Source organism: Octopus bimaculoides, chromosome 16 (assembly GCF_001194135.2).
Source record: "Octopus bimaculoides isolate UCB-OBI-ISO-001 chromosome 16, ASM119413v2, whole genome shotgun sequence".
Lineage (NCBI taxonomy): Eukaryota > Metazoa > Mollusca > Cephalopoda > Octopoda > Octopodidae > Octopus > Octopus bimaculoides.
Genome location: NC_068996.1, coordinates 18,438,764 through 18,455,885, shown reverse-complemented (window position 1 = coordinate 18,455,885; position 17,122 = coordinate 18,438,764). Strand labels below are relative to the sequence as shown.

General features: G+C 37.0%; 1 protein-coding gene across 4 annotated transcripts in view; it reads right to left on the bottom strand.

The window, feature by feature from the left end:
* Positions 1-17,122, bottom strand: part of LOC106873692 (neurobeachin) — a 436,667-nt gene that overhangs the window by 301,484 nt on the left and 118,061 nt on the right. For 3 of the 4 annotated variants that reach the window (XM_052973555.1, XM_052973557.1, XM_052973558.1), the window contains 3 exons: positions 15,189-15,310; positions 11,984-12,127; positions 7,617-7,753 (listed from right to left, as the gene is read on the bottom strand). In XM_052973555.1, the coding sequence (XP_052829515.1) occupies positions 7,617-7,753; positions 11,984-12,127; positions 15,189-15,310 (403 nt within the window). The remainder of the gene's footprint in view (positions 1-7,616; positions 7,754-11,983; positions 12,128-15,188; positions 15,311-17,122) is intronic. The other variant, XM_052973556.1, reaches the window with a different exon arrangement.

Genomic DNA, 17,122 nt, shown 5'->3' with positions numbered 1-17,122 from the left:
ATATATATACACATATATATACAGGGTGTACACAAGGTCTGGGTACATGAAGTAAATAAAATCATAACATAAACAATTAAATATAAGAAATAATAATAATTTCTTAAAGTATGTGTTAATCCCCATGTACCCAGACTTACCAACCACATGGTTCCGGGTTCAGTCCCACTACGTGGCATCTTGGGCAAGTGTCTTCTACTATAGCCTCGGGCCGACCAAAGCCTTGTGAGTGGATTTGGTAGACGGAAACTGAAAGAAGCCCGTCGTATATATGTATATATATATGTATGTGTGTGTATTTGTGTTTGTCCCCCCTAGCATTGCTTGACAACCGATGCTGGTGTGCTTATGTCCCCCGTCACTTAGCGGTTTGGCAAAGAGACCGATAGAATAAGTACTAGGAATAAGTCCCGGGGTCGATTTGGTCGACTAAGGGCGGTGCTCCAGCATGGCCGCAGTCAAATGACTGAAACAAGTAAAAGAGTAAGAGTATATATATATGTATGTATGTATTTATTTCAGGTAGCCACAAAACAATCGAAATTTTGTGAATGGATCTACAAGACAGAAACTGAAAGAAACCCATCTTACATATGCGCGCGCACGCGCGTGTGTGATTCATTGTCATTCTGCAAGAAGTCTGGCCATGAGAAAATATTACGTTACTAGAAAACAAGTGAAAGTTGGTGACAGGAAGGGCATCCGACCATGGAAAAATTTGCATTAATAAACCCCATTCAACTCATGCAAGCATGGGAAAATGGACGATAGAACGATGATGATATACTAAAACACATTTAAACGTATGTAGGTGTGTACAATGAGCGCTTAGATGTGTGTATATGTATGCATTCATGTATGTATGTATGAAATGTATGTATATGTGCATGCATGTATGCATATGTCTATAGGAAAGTTGGTTATACATCTTTAGCTCTTGTTGTTACAGCTTGTGTGTGTGAGCAGAGTTGTTTGGACGTTTGGTATGTAGATGTAAGCGAGCTGTCGAGCGTAAGTTCGAAAGATGAATAGAGACAGCTAAACACGTAAAGAGACTGTCTCCAGAGTTGGAATGTTGGAGACACTGCTTGACACGTCCATGCTCATGGCCGGCCGACCGAGAAAGAGATAGAATTAAGCGGGAAAGCTTGCTTGTTTAATTCCACGCATCCGTGAGACTACGCATGCGCACGGCGTTACTACAGGGCTCCCTTGCCAGTGCGAAAACGCACGATAATATGAAATCTGTTAGAACGCCTGAGGCAGGATGGCCACTGAAAACCACCCACAAGATGTAGCACAAAACACACACAAAGAAAAATGAAAGAAATGAATGTGCACTCGCGAGAACATGCATGCAATGTACAAATGAAAGAAAGTGTGTGAGTGCACAAGTGTGTGTGAGAAAAAACACAGAACATAGTAAAAGTGTCTGTAGGGAAAAAATCCAGTTCGTACAAGAGTCCCACAAGGAGATAGAATGTCCGTACTCAGGAAGTCGTGGTCAGTTGTGACCGGTTACCTGGTACGGAATATTCTATGAAAGTTACACAAGGAAAATTTGGTTTGTTGATCGTGAGTGGAAACATCCACTCTAACAGAGTCGACAAAACCGAGTGTGTTGATATGGTGTGTCCCTGGTGGTGGGGTTGTTGGCGCTTGACATTGTGGTAGACAGTACATTGATGGTGAATACGTCGGCGCAGGAACTGTAATATAGCTGTGTTCTGTATGTGTGGTGGTTATGATGTTGACAGTGGTAATGAGTCAGTTGAAACTTGGCGACGTCGAGGGGAATGCTTGTAGTTAGTTGGTAGTAGTAATTGTTGTCGTCACGGTGGTAATGTTGGTTGAACGAAGCTGGTGGCGTAAAGGCTGTTTGGTGATGAGTGTTTGAAGAGGTGAGTTTTTACAGACAATCGACAGACAAATCTCTGTACGACCATTAGCGAAAACCTCGAAGAAATATTTTCTTAACCCAAGATGAAAGAACGACCGTGCGAACTCAAAAGGAGAAATGGTGACGAATGGAAAAACAGAGGACTCCTTTTATTTAAACGTATCACACGGTCGAACACAACATATATATCAATGATGATATACAAATAATGTTATACTTCGATAACATAGATTTCGTAAATACCAGTAATGAGACGATAGAAAAAGACAACCGTATGAAATGAATAACAAGAGATATTTAGTGTGGCATAAAAGATGTATGTGTATGTGAGAGTGTGAATGCGACATATAAGAACATAATAAAAACAGGCCGTCTATATGTATGTGAGATATCACAGCAGTTAGAAAGTCAGTACACGTGAGAGTGTTATACCAAGTTCTTTGAGTACACAATTGGAAAGTCGCAGGCTGTAATTCTTGTCTGTTTATCGTGAGTGGAAACATCCACTCTAACAGAGGCGAGATAAACCGCGCTTGTTGATGTTGTTAATACGTAGTAAGTCGTGTTGACTATGGTTGGAGTGGTTGGTGGCGTAGTAATCGTAGAATCGTGTTGGTCATACGATGATGCTGGTTAGTAGTTCAGTCTCCATGGCCGCATTTGTTCTTTAGTCGGGTTCACCAGTTATAAGTTGGTAGTCCAGAGTTCATGCTGCGTTTGTTTCTTCGTCGGGTCACCACTTTATAAGAAAGTGGGTTATTGCAGCTCAGCGGGCTGCGTGTTCGAATCACATCGGGGGTCACCAGTATAGGAAAGTTGGTTATACATCATTAGATGTATACCTGACTTTCCTATATAAAATTAAAGAATGTAACGGAACGCTGAACTCCGGACTATCAACTTAAACAACATTTATTCAGGTGGTAAATATATACATCTTTAGCTCTTGTTGACAGTTGTTACAGCTTCTGTGTGTGTGAGCATAGTTGTTGGGACGTTGTTATGTAGATGTGAGCGAGCTGTCGAGTGTAAGTCCGAAAGATGGAGAGTGACAGCTATACACGTAAAGAGACTGTCTCCAGGTTGGAATGTTGGGGACACTGCTTGACACGTCCATGCTCATGGCCGGCCGACCGAGAAAGAGATATCACCAGCAGATAGAATTAAGCGGGAAAGCTTGCTTGTTTAATTCCACGCATGCGTGAGACTACGCATGCGCACGGCGTTACTACATGTCTATGTATCTATACTATAATGGAGAAAACTGCTTATTAATTATGTAACAATTACTAAAAGAAAGCAATATTAAAAGCTTGACCGTCTGGAAGTATTTTTATAAATTCATGTTCAAAGAAATTGCCTACAATTTCAATTTCTGAAGTTTATTGAATTTTGTTAACTCCAAATACTTGCAAATTTAGATAGTCACTGCGTCCAATTCTTGGAGTAGATTTTAATGTTTAATAATAAACACTATTCGTTGCAGGCAACATTTTACGTTTTTATTTGCAACAGTCTCATTCTAGCTCGCCTTTGTCTTCACTAATGATAAATTAGTAATAGCTATACAACTTTGATACGGGACACAATTTCAAGAATATTATTAATTTCCGGAGTTTGTTAAATGAATATTTTTGATAAAATGAAAATTCTTTAATATACCGGTATAATTTTGTTTTTTTTAATGAAGTGATTTTGTTGGTATAGCGGCTTGGAACGCTATAAGCTTTCCAGTAATAACTATGTGATGACTGCTATTTCTAGCACGCTAGGATCTAGTTTTTTGCATTCACAAAATATGCATTTTTTAAAAGTAAGTTAAAAATTTGAAAATCGGTTATAATAATATAGCCTTTCAGTCTCGTTGCTTTGAAAATATGATGATGGGGAGAAAAAAAAATTTCGAAATTTTCTGCGTTTAACGGAGCGGTGTCAATCTTAAGGTTGTACCCTGTGAAATTTATAGTTTAGCGTCTGACCTGTTCATTGTATGTTTCTAAATAAACAGAAATGCTTAATAAAATCAATATGTATCATCTTACAGTTTCTTTTGTCTCTTCATTATGAATAGAATTACCCTAGTGAAATCATAAATTCTGTTATCTGAGTCAATGAGTCCCAAAAATATTTGAAATGAAAATTATGTGAAAATACGAAGTGTGAAAAATCAACATAGACAACAGCGGCACAGACAACAGTGAACCACAACACAGCATGCGGTTGTCATGGTAACAAGCTGCTAATGCCAAGCTGTCTGTTGATTGGCTAAAACTACCCAAATTTCCCAACTTTAATTCCAAATAACATCAGATTCTTTAATTTACAAGATAAATTCAGAGTTGCTTCGATACACCAAAATTGAAAGCAATCTGAGCAAAATTAGTGGGGGGGGGGGAATGCTCATTCTGCGAATGAGAAACTAGATCCGCACGATCAACAATACAGTTTTTAACGAGCTTTCACTTACACGATTTTTTTTTCATTTCATGTTTACACAAAATAGCTGTATGACTTTGATACGAGGCATAATTTCAAGAATATTATCAGTTTCCGGAGTTTATTAAATGAAAATTTTTGATAAGATAAAAATTCTTTAATATACCGGTATAATTTTGTTTTGTTCTTTAATGAAAAAGTGATTTGTTGGTATGGCTATTTGGAACGCTATAAGCCTTACAATAATAACTATGTGATCGTTGCTATTTCTAGCATGCTAAACAAGATGGTTTTTAACGAGCTTTCATTTATATATAATATGCGACTGAGAAAGAAAATTTAGCAGCAAAAGCACAACAGTAGAGAGAAAGACGTGCAACTGAATCAGATGAAACCAGGGCAGAGCAACTGAAACAGGTGCCTGAATATGCACAGAGACGTAGACATGATTCTGTTTCCGCTACACATGACCAACTGGCTAGAGTATCTCGAGAGGAAAATATTCTACTTCAAAATAATGGTGTCAGATCACAAATTGTTGATGCAACACTTAGATCTTTTCTTGGCGATCATGTGGAAGTAGTGGAGTTGACAACTAATCTAAGACTTCTTACAGAAGGTCATTCTGATGAAAGAGAGTTTACTAATTACTTTCTTGATGTAGGAAATGGTAACATTTCTGTTGAACAAAGCCTAGGTGAATTCCAAATCAAACTGCCCAATGACCTTTACTTTGAAAGTGGTACTCTTTCAGATCTATGTGATTTTGTATATGCTGACCTCAAAAATAACTTCACAAACCCTGTGTGGCCTGCAAATAGAACCATTGTTACTCCAACAAATGAAGCAGCACAATTTGTGAATGATTTTTCTGTTGACCAGGATCCCTGGTGAGCTAAAAATATATGAAAGCTCAGATACAGTTGATAATGAAACTCTGTATCCAATTGAGTTCATCAACAAACTTACACCATCAGGGTTTCCACCACACATTCTCAACCTGAAGAAAAAATGCTGCACAATGCTTCTGAGAAATTTAGATGCTACTAATGATTAGAATTAGGAATCAAATAAGCGTAGGAGTGGTTGTGTGATAAGTAGCTTGCTTACGAACCACATGGTTCCGAGTTCAGTCCCACTGCGTGGCACCTTGGGTGTTTTCTATTATAGTTTTGAGCCGGCCAAAGCCTTGTGAGTGGATTTGGTAGACGGAACTGAAAGAAGCCTGTCGTATATATGCATGTATATATGTATGGGTGTGTGTGTGTATATGTTTATGTGTCTGTGTTCGTCCCCACCCCCCCCAAACATCGCTTGACAACCAATGCTAGTATGTTTACGTCCCCATAATTTAGCGGTTCAGCAAAAGAGACCGATAGAATAAGTACTAGGCTTACAAAGAATTTGCTCGACTAAAGGTGATGTTCCAGCATAACCACAATCAAAATGACTGAAACAAGTAAAAGAGTAAAAGAGTGGCCAGCAGAATACATGTTATGTATATGTGTTTAGTCCCAAAAGGCTCTGAAATGGTAAGTCCCTGAGAAAAGCAAATTTGATTTTCAAATTCTACATCCCACAGACAATTGCATTTGTAAATAATAAAAAAAAAAAAATTTGTTACAAGAAATAACTCAACTTTTAGAGCGACAAATTTCCCACTCTCAATCTATCATCATCAATCAATCTCTCTCTGTATATTTACCATACTCTTTGATACTATCTTTGTATCTTTCTCTCTCTCGTCTATCTCTTTCACTTTCTCACTCTAAGTATCTCACTCACACAGTGTTTGTCGGTGTGTGCATGCATGTGTGTAAGGAGTTTCATTAGGATAACTGATCTTTAAAAGGTATGTAAAAGATAATTTACTTTAACAGCATACTTTTCTGTTTTCCTTTTACACATACACTCCCACACGAACTCACTTGATGCAGGGTGGGGATTAAAGGTTTAAATAAATTTTTTTAGTTGTTGTTGCTTATATCCTAGCAATGCACACCACATCATTGCTCCATAAAATGTGTTTATGGGAAGAAATATGTTGAAAAACATCAATACATGCCAGACTGACAAAGGAACGAGGAAGGTATTATGTGGTCGTGGGATGTACTAAAAACAACAGTTAAATCGCCCTTAAATCACCTTTTCGTCTGAAAATTATTTCGAAATTATAAACAGAAACAAATTGGTAAATTTGGACTGTTTGTATTTTAAAATTGTGATTTAAAATAATTTTGCAAAAATGCTGAAAGTTTAGGATTTAGGTGGGGTAATGAAAAAATTGAAAATAATTAACTTTTAGATTAAGTTTAATTTCCTGTTTGAAAATAAAAAAAGTAGTGACTGTAAAAATGGTCATCAATTTCCAAATTTTTTTTTTAACCTTCATTTTAAGTGTGTAGTGTAAAAAAAAAATTGTAGGCCAGAATCGAAAGCGAGAGATTAATGGGGACAAAAAGCCTGAGAGTGTTTGAGGATAGAGTTAATAAGAATGTAAAAGATAGTGAGTGATGGGGAGAGGGTGAGGGAAGAAATATAATGAATGAAGAACAAGTATTTGAATGGATGATAAATACGGGGGAAGTAGGTGGCAACTGTAGAGATTGGATCAAGTTTGAGGGGTGGGTGTAGTGAATGGTGGAAAACAATATCGTCTGCAGCATCATTTACTATGTTTTCCATAGGTTGTATGATTTGATAGGATGATCCACAGGACTGTGTGGAGCTCCAATGTCTGTTTTGGCAATCAATTTACAGAGTGTACTGGGTGCTTTTTTTTTTTTTTTTTCGTGCCACTGGCACTAGTGAGATCACCAAGTAACTTGTAAGATAAGAGAAGGAAGAATCTCACCTTGAGTGAGCAGAGGATGCAGTATTCAAGAAAGGGTGATGTGGCATTTTATCAGGTATTGAGAGACTAGGATGTGATAAAGGGACAAGCCCAGGTGTGTTGTCGTGGAAGAGATAAACAGCTACCTCACATTATGGAAGTGTGGGTGTAGGTGGAGAAAAGATGGAAATGCTAGTGATGGGATGCCAGAGCATCTCAAGATATATAAGAAACTGAGTATAAAAGAGGATACAAACAGTGGATCAGGTGAAGAGAAAGAGGGTGGGTAATTTAATAAGCATGTCAGAGGAGAGTATCAGTTGGGTAGAGGTGAATGCAGTGAGAGATGAACAAAGGTGGAAGTACAGTTGACAAAATACAAATTAACAAACTGAGAATATATAAAATATATGATTAAATGAATGAGGTAAATATTCTTTCACTGACCTGTGGTGATATTTTCTTATTCTCTTTATCCTCTTCATCCATTTCAAAGTAAAGATCAGTTTTTGTAATTGACATTGTCCCAGCGACAGCTAGTCCCAAAGAGATCAGCTTACATGATGTTGACAAGGCCACTGGACCTAAAAAACAAACAAAAACAGTAAGGTGTAGAATCATTCTATTTCTATCCACTTATAACGGTTTTCAATTTTTGGCATAAGGCCCACAATTTTTAGTAGGAGGGAGTTAGTTGATTATATCAACCCCCAGTTAAGGAGGACAGAAAACATCAGCCTCAATGAGATTGGAATTTAGCATGTAAAGAGTGGGAAGAAATGCTGCTAAGTATTTTGCCCAACATGCTAATAATTCTGCCAGCTCTGCCACAAGGGTAGCAATTTTGGGGGAGGGGATGGGATGATTTCATTGACCTCAGTGTTCAACAGGTACTTATTTTATTGACCCCGAAGGGATGAAAGGCAAAGTAGGCCTCAGCGGAATTTGAGCTCAGAACATGAGGTCAGGCAAAATGCTTAGCAGCATTTTGCCTGGCATGCTAACGATTCTGCCAGCTCACTGCCTTGATAATAATAAGTCTGGTGCAGCTCCTCAGCTTACTAGCCCTGGTCAAACCATTCAACCCATGCCAGCATGGACAATGGATGCTAAATGATGATGATGATGAATAATTAATAACAACAACAACAATTTCATATAGCCACAACTGAAGTGGCTGAAAAACACAGGTGGGACTGGCTAAAGAAAGGAGCACTGAAAAATGAGGCTGAGAGCACCATACTGGCAGCACAAGACCAAGTTTCGGCCACAAACTGGAGGGAACCTTAGGAATGAGCAAGTGTCTCCACTGTGCTGTATCTGTAATAGAGTTTACAGAACCACTGCTCATGTTGTGAAGTGCCCTAGACTTTCCCAAAACCATTACAAGATGTGGCAGCACGATGAGGTATGAAAGTGCTATATTGGAAACTGTGAAAAGTGGGGTTTAGAGAGAGGTAAGACATGGTATGAGAACAAACTGCAGGGAGTGGTGGAATTGGAGACTAGCAAAATCAGATACTAGAACATAACAAACCAGATCTAGTGATGGTGGACAAGGTGCCTCACATGTGCCATATAGTTGATGTTGCATGCCCTTCTGACACACTAATAGTTCAAGAAGGAAGGCAAAAAAATAAATAGATACAACCCTCTTAAGTACGAAATAGCCTGGTTATGGAAAAGATAGTGGTGAAGATAGAGCCAATTATTGTTGGGTCCTTGGGAACAGTATCAGAAGGCATCAAGGGGAGTATAAAGGAAATTGGAATAGAGTGCCCAGTAGAACTGTTACAAAAGGTTTGACACAACCAGAACAATTAGGAAAGTATGAGATACATTATGTATATTTGACAGATATTTGTCCTAATCTTGTTTGTTGTTAACACGTTTTGGCTGATATACCCTCCAGCCTTCATCAGGTGTCTTGGGGAAATTTCAAACCTGGGCTCTCATTCCTAAGGTATTTCTTGATGTTGTTATTATTATTAAAGTTACTGCCTGGAATCAAACTCGGTCATATGGCGTAGTGGTTAAGAGCGCGGGCTACTAAGCCCAAGATTCCGAATTCGATTCCAGGCAGTGACTTTAATAATAATAATAATGATAACAACATCAAAAAATACCTTCGAAATGAGAACCCAGGTTTGAAATTTCCCCAAGACACCTGATGAAGGCTGGAGGGTATATCAGCCAAAACATTGTGTTAACAACAAACAAGATGAGGACAAATATCCATCAAATATAAATAATGTAAATAATGTATATAATTCCTCATCGCTTAAAAAAGAACTGAAGTATTTAGATGGTTAAAAAGGACAGATAGCATGGTACCAATGGCTGAAGGGTAGCAAGCTCACTACACATGCAAGATTCCATGTGTTCCAACAAAATCTGTGATAAAAAGAAATAATAATAATTATTATTATTATTATTATTATTACTACTACTTATAGCTACAATGTGTTGAACTGGACATAAAAATATGCAAGCTGCTAAGTTATAATAAGATGTACCACACAAAGACAGACATAGATCATCTTTACCTTGCCAGAGCCCATGAAATTCAAGGCTCAATCTAATTTGAACTCTCTTACAAAAACTACCACAACTGGACTGGCCAAATATTTTGAAGCCGCAAACATCTGGATTCTAAAGCTCATTAAAAATCATGAGAGGTGTAAAAAAGTTTCATTTTGTCATACAGGAGAGCAAAAAATTTATCACTGATCTCATGCATGATACCCAGGCTGAACAGCATCATGGAAGGGCAGCAACTGTTGTTGCAAAGGCGATATCGGTGGCAACCAAAAAGTGTATGAACAACTGGCTGGGAGCAGAAACTTCTGCAGGACAAATACATGGCCAGTATAGCAAGCAAGCTGGTGTTGACCAGAAGTACACCCATCAATGGCTACACAGGTCAGGGCTAGAGGCAGAGAGCAAAGGCCTCACCTTATCTGCTCAAGATCAAATCTTATTGACCTGGGACTATCAAGCCAATGTGATGAAAAATAGAGTAGACCCAAAGTACAACAATGAGATTAAAACATTGGACCACCTAACCTCTGGATGTAAAGTCTTAGTATCACTGGAGCATAAAGCAAGAAATGACAGTGTTGGTCAATATCTACACTGGTTAATATGATGGCATTATAAAACCAAAACTGCCAACAAGTGATATAATCACCACTCTGAGGCTGTAACTGATGGAGATAATGTAATGATTCTTTGGGACTTTCCAGTACATAGACAGAACCAACAAAGCTAATAAACCAGATAAAGTATGATTATTGACTGACATGAGTATTCCTTGTGATCATAATATCTTGACAAAAATATTTGAGAAGTTAAGAAAATATAAAGGTTTGCTCATTGAAATTGAAAAAATGGGGCATTATCTCCATCAGGTGGTTACAATACCAGTGATTGTAGGAGAACTTGGAATAATCAAAAATGGAACTGAAAATTATTTGAGGATGATCCCTGGCTTACCATCCATGCAAGAAGTGCAAAAGATTGTTTTAACTGGTACATCACACGTATTGAGAAGAGCATTGTCAATATGAGAACAATTACCACCCGTGTATTTTCATTCATTTTTTTTTCATGTATTTTATTCCCTTCCTGCCCCATAACTACATTTCATTTTGAAAATGAACAAGCTGGTGTGTTTATTTTAATGGCCTGCCAATGTAAACAATTGGTACCATGCTATCTGTCCTTTTTAACCATCTAAATACTTCAGTTCTTTTTTAAGCGATGAGGAATTATATACAAGACACTTGGTAAGAAATGGAAACAAAACTGAAAAAAGAAAAACTCATGATAATAATAATAATAATAATAATAATAATAATAATGGCTTTAAATTTTGGCACAAAGCCAGCAATTTTGAGGGAGGGACCAAATCAATTAAATTGATCCCAGTGCTCAATCAAATGGTACTTATTTTATCAACCCCAAAAGAATGAAAAGCAAAATCAACCCCAGTGGAATTTGAACTCAGAATGTAAAAATGTACAAAATTCTGCTAAGCATTTTTGCCAGGCATGCTAACAATTCTGCCACAATAATAATAGTTTCAAAATTTTGGCACAAGACAAACAATTTTAGACCATGTTAAACTTATTTTATTGACTCAGAAAAGATGAAACACAAAGTCGACCTTCATGGCATTTGAACTCAGAACGTATAGTTAGCAAAAATGCCACTATGCAATTTTCCAGCATGGTAATGATTCTGCTAGCTCACTGATTTAATAATAATAATAGCAATAATTATAACTAATAATTTTTATTACTGTTATCTTTATTAAACATTTTGCCAGGTGTGCTTTCAAATTTTGGTCTAAAGCCAGCAATTTTTAGGGAGAAGCAGTCAGTTGATGACATCAGCCTCAGTACTTCATTATACTTAATCAAGCACACACTAACACATGCATGCATACAAATTCTAGGCTTGCCCTAATTGAGAAAGCCTATGACCAAAGGTTTCACAGCAGTGCATATTACACACAAATAAAGTTACAGCATCTTCATCCAAATGGTGGTGTGTTTCTACAAATAAGGAAATCTTTCTAGTCAGAGCATTTTTTTTTTATCCCAAACTTCCAGGCTTTGGTACTCTCTTCTATTTCATTGATTTCCCCACTTCTTTCAACCCGAACTCTTTCAAGTCTAAAAGTAAATTCATTCCTTTTATCTTAATTTCTTCTTCATAGTCCCTTACACTACATAGCTTTTTGCCATGTTTAAGACTTTCAATAAAAATAAAAATAAAGAAAAAAATGAAGAAAATATAAAATAGCTTACCAGAGAATTCTTGTTCAAAATCTCGCTCTTCCATTAGTAGTTCTTCATCAGTATAGTCTGGAGGTTGCTGCTGGCCCCTCTTGGCATTTGCCAAATGTGCATGGAAAGCCTCCCACGCCTGATTAATTGCATCTTCTGTTGCACCTAAACAAAAAGAAGTAGAAAATTAATTAGTTTTAACATCATTAAAACAACAAAAATTAATTACAACTATCATCACGTCTCAATCAACATAACTCAATCTACCTTCAACACTGGTCGAAAGGGATAAACATCCCTCTGTTAAACATCCATTAACGTCATATCACCTGAAGAAATGAATGCATGAAGATGATCAACCTGATGCCTATGGATATTACGGACGACACTGTAATCATCCCAGGAATGATCTAAGGACTGTGATCTTAAAGAGACAAGCGATTGGTGGAAACGTGTGTAGTGATGCATTAAATGTTTATAAATCCCATTCAAGGATTATTTTTATTATTACTATATATATGTATGTACGTATTTAAGAGCATGTGGAGATGTTTGTGTGAGTGAATTCATATTTCCCCTAATTTCAACATGTGTTTGCTGAATGTGCAAGCTGTTTGTTGTTTGAGAAACAGGTATAAGTTGGTTGGTTTAGAAACAGGTAAAGGTTTGTATGAGAAAGGGGGCATCTAGTTGTAGAAAGCTTTGTCCTAACATATTTTCATCTGATCCATAACAAGTATGGAAATTCAAATACTAAAGCAAAGATGATACAACACACACACACACATTCATAATGTGAAGATGCTTGTGTGTATCATCATCATCATTATCACCATCATTTTATGTTCATTTTCCTTGCTAGCATGGCTTAGATGGTTTGACATAAACCATTCTTCATTGCAGTTACTTCCCTACTAGATGGGTCTTAAATACTTGCAACTAAGTCATTTAAGATCCATTTTTGGATGTAGTTTCTATGGTTTTGATGCCTTCCTAAGACCAGTTATACAATCCAGAAGTCAAATCACCATAGTTGAACCACCTTTTCAATTAGGACTTGCAGAAATAGCAGCAACAAACACCTCAACAAAAACAAGAATAAAAATATTACAAAAAAGGCACAGATTTGGCTGCATGACCTAAGAAGCTTGCTTGGCAACCGCATAGTTTCGGATTCAATTTTACTACAAGGCACCTTAAGTACCCCTGAACTAAAAGCACCCACTACACTCTCGGAGTGGTTGGCGTTAGGAAGGACATCCAGCTGTAGAAACTCTACCAGATCAGATTGGAGACTGGTGCAGCCATCTGGTTCACTAGTCCCCAGTCAAACCGTTCAACCCATGCCAGCATGGAAAGCAGACGTTAAACGATGATGATGATGATAATGATTTTATTAATTTATAATGAATATGTCAATGGTGTTCTAATCTGGACAGTCACGCTTCATAGCTAATCTACATTTTTTTAAATACAACTATTGGTACCAGGTTCTTTTCTATTTCTGTTTATAAATTACAGGAATTTTTTTTTATAGCTTTACAGTAATATTTGACATATTGTAATCTAAATTTCCATGCAACTAAGCTAGCATAATATTATATTCTAAAGAATTAGAGACAAGTTAAAACTTATAACTATCTGTCTAAGCTTAACATGCACATATGACTGAACTTGCCTGAGCTAATGATGCTTATCTTAATTTCCTTTCCTTTAACGCTTTTCTTTTAATCTGCTTTCCGTTATGTGTTTACTATTATTATCATTTAATTACATAACTATTGCACTCAGTTTTTTTCTATCTCTCTGCTGAATTTTTTCAGAGCTTTTCTTTTTTTTCATGCTCAGAATTGCTGAAGCATGGAATAAACTACCCACACCAGTTGTTAGCTAGCAAGACACTACATCCTTTAAAACTTCCATGTGTCCTGAAATTCGCCAACAGCATACCAGATGCCCTTTTTTTTTTATAATTGTAGTGCACCTGTGAACAGTGTACAATAATTTCATTATCATAATAATCTTCTATATTTATAATAATCCTCTATATTTTCTCTGTATATTAATTTACTGTCTCTCTTGGTTTACTCCTGTGTACTAATTTCATTTTTTATTCAAATTAAGCTAAAAACTTTCATACATGTAAGTGTTAAGAAAATAAATTAAAGTTTTTCTATACTCCAAAACATTGACAGAGTCTGAATTCAAGGTTGGTGCCAGTTTCTGTAGATAATAAAATTCTTGATGCTAGTGTCTGGTTCTATGTTGGGTGGTTGAGTTTAACAAGAGGAGATTCCAGTCAAATCTTTTTTCCACATTTTTTTGTTCTTTGTTCTGATCCTGTTAGGTTCCCCTACTATTTACACATAACTTGACACTCCCCCTTTCTGCTGTCAATTTCTTGGGTAGTTTAATTGAATTCCCTATGATTTCAATTAGCTCACTGCCACTTTTAAACTAGTGATATTCATTATTTGATTTTCAAATGCTGCTATACTCTTCAACAAAGTGGTATACCAATGTTTATCGGTCTACACTATAGTATAACCTAAAGCCTTGGGAGTTTAAATGTAACAAATTACATAACCTTATAGATATTGCATGTATATATATATGTGATGCCTATGTGATGTTAACAAAACATTTGTAGATATACCATATAATCCATTCATCTGTCTTTTTATTATGACTTCAAGCTAGGTTTAAAACTCCACTCAATTTTGAATATGCTTGGATTTGCAGATTATGAAACACCAATGAACTTTCTTTCATTGTTGAACACTAATGGAATGGATTATCAGTTGATTTGTGTCATATTGTCTATTTATCAAGTGTGGTGTGCTCCACTTTGATATACCTCAGTCTTTAAATAAATCCCCTTCCATCAGTGTGTGTGTGTGTGTGTATTTATAGGCACATGCACAGGCATGGTTTTGTGGTTAAGTGTCTACTACTTTGGTCCTGGGCTAACCAAATACCTTGTATGCGAATTTAGTAGACAGAAACAATGTAGAAGCTTGAAGTATATGCATGTGTGGGGAGGGGGAGGGGGTGCCACCACCATCATCTGGCAACTGATGTGTTTCTTGACATCTCTGTAACTTAGTGGTTCAGCAATGGAGACTGATAGAATGTAGTTAATTTGTTTTCCCCAGCATGGCTGCAGTTCAATGACTGAAACAAAGTAAAATATGAAATGATGAAAATTTCTCTCTTTGTTACATACCATGTTCAATAGCAGCTTTTAATGTAGCTTCTGGGTGCGTAGAACCATAAGGATTCTTAACGAATCTGCGTCTCCTGCGGAAATCATCTTCCCAGAGATCCAGTTTCCAAAATTCACTTCTGCTGTAATAAAATACAAAATAACAGGATTTAGATGACAAGATAATTAATGAAGACAATATTCAACAACACCTCATAATTATTCTAATCATCTCTAAAATGTGAATAGCAATGTAACCTCACTGCAAAAAGAAACTTATAATGCTCTAGCCCCTTTCTCTCATATTTAAGCTGCTCATCATGTAGTATAAAGATACCTTCCTCTCAAATGTAACCCCAATCAGTCAAAAAGTATCTTAGTCTTACAGGCTGCATGGTGACCTCACTAGTGCTAGTGCACAATAAAGTCATCCCATATTATTTGTAAGTGGTTTGGCATTTGGAAGCACATCTAGCCATAGAAACCATGTTAAAGTTGACAGTGAACCATAATGTGGACTTGGATCCTGTAAAACCATCCAGCCCTAAACCATAATCCTAATCCTAACCACTTTTCTAAAATATGAGTAGACACAGAGATTCTTTACAGCAAGAAACCTGTTCTGCTCTAGCCTCTTCACTTAAGATTCTCAGCTACAAGGAAGATAATCAATTCGTTGTCAGTCGAAACGATTAAAACCTTGAAATTAAAGTTAAGGCGCAAAAAGGAAAAAGATGCAAAGAATTCACATTTTTTTAAGCGTTTTTGTTTTTGTCTTTAGGTACAGATATCGTTGTGTGGTTAAGACACTTATCTGGCAACTATATGTTTTTGGGTTCAGTCCCACTCTGCAGTACCCTGGTCAAGTGTCCTCTACTAAACCCCTGGGCAGATCAATGCCTTGTTAGTCAATCTGAGAAACTGACACTATTTAGAACCTGTCATATATATGAGATGGACTTCTTTTAAGTTTTCCATCAATTAAATCCATTCACAAGGATTTGGTCAGCCTGGGGTAGAAGACACTCGCCCAAGGTGATATATATATATCAAAATAAGCAACAGGATATCCAGAGGTAATGCAGTACAGCCATTTAAAGCAACTCTATTTAATTGAACAATGCAATCATTACATCAAATTAAATGCATATATATATATATATATATACAGGGGTTGGACAAAATAATGGAAACACCTAGCACTTTCAAACACCTAGGACTTTCAAAGAAATCAAATTGTTGATTCTCATATGGCAGGCGCTAGTGTAACGAAAACAGATATAATGTTTGGTGTATCAAGAAGTACTGTCTCAAAAGTAATGACAGCCTTTGAGAAAGAGGGAAAAACCTTCTCGAAACAAAACTCTGGAAGAAAACCCAAACTTTCAGATAGGTACCCTCGGACTTTCATGCGAATTGTTAGAAAGGATCACAAAAGTACAGCTCCCCAAATTACTGCAGAGCTTAATGACCACCTCGAGAACCCAGTTTCCACAAAAACTGTTTGCTGAGAGCTGCACAAAGCTGGATTTCACAGGAGGGCTGCAATCAAAAACCCACTACTTTCACAAACAAACGTTGCAAAGCATTTAGAGTGGAGTAAAATCCAATAGAATTGGTCCCCAGAGCAGTGGAAGAATGTTATTTTTCCAGACAAGTCATCCTGTACCTTATTTCTGACCACCGGCCTAGTATGCGTGTGGAGATAGCCAAAAGAAACATTTGACCCAGACTGCCTTCTTCCAACTGTTAAACATGGAGGAGGATTTGCGATGATCTGGGGGCTATATCTTGGAAATTTGCCGGCCCAATGGTTTCCATTCATGGCAGAACTAATAGTCAAAACTATAAAGAGAATGAATGGGAGAAAGAGAGCCTGCCTTATGTCGACCCAATAGAGGGACCAGCTATCCGAGTTGATAGTACCAGGGTAGATAAAGCAATTAAGAGTATGA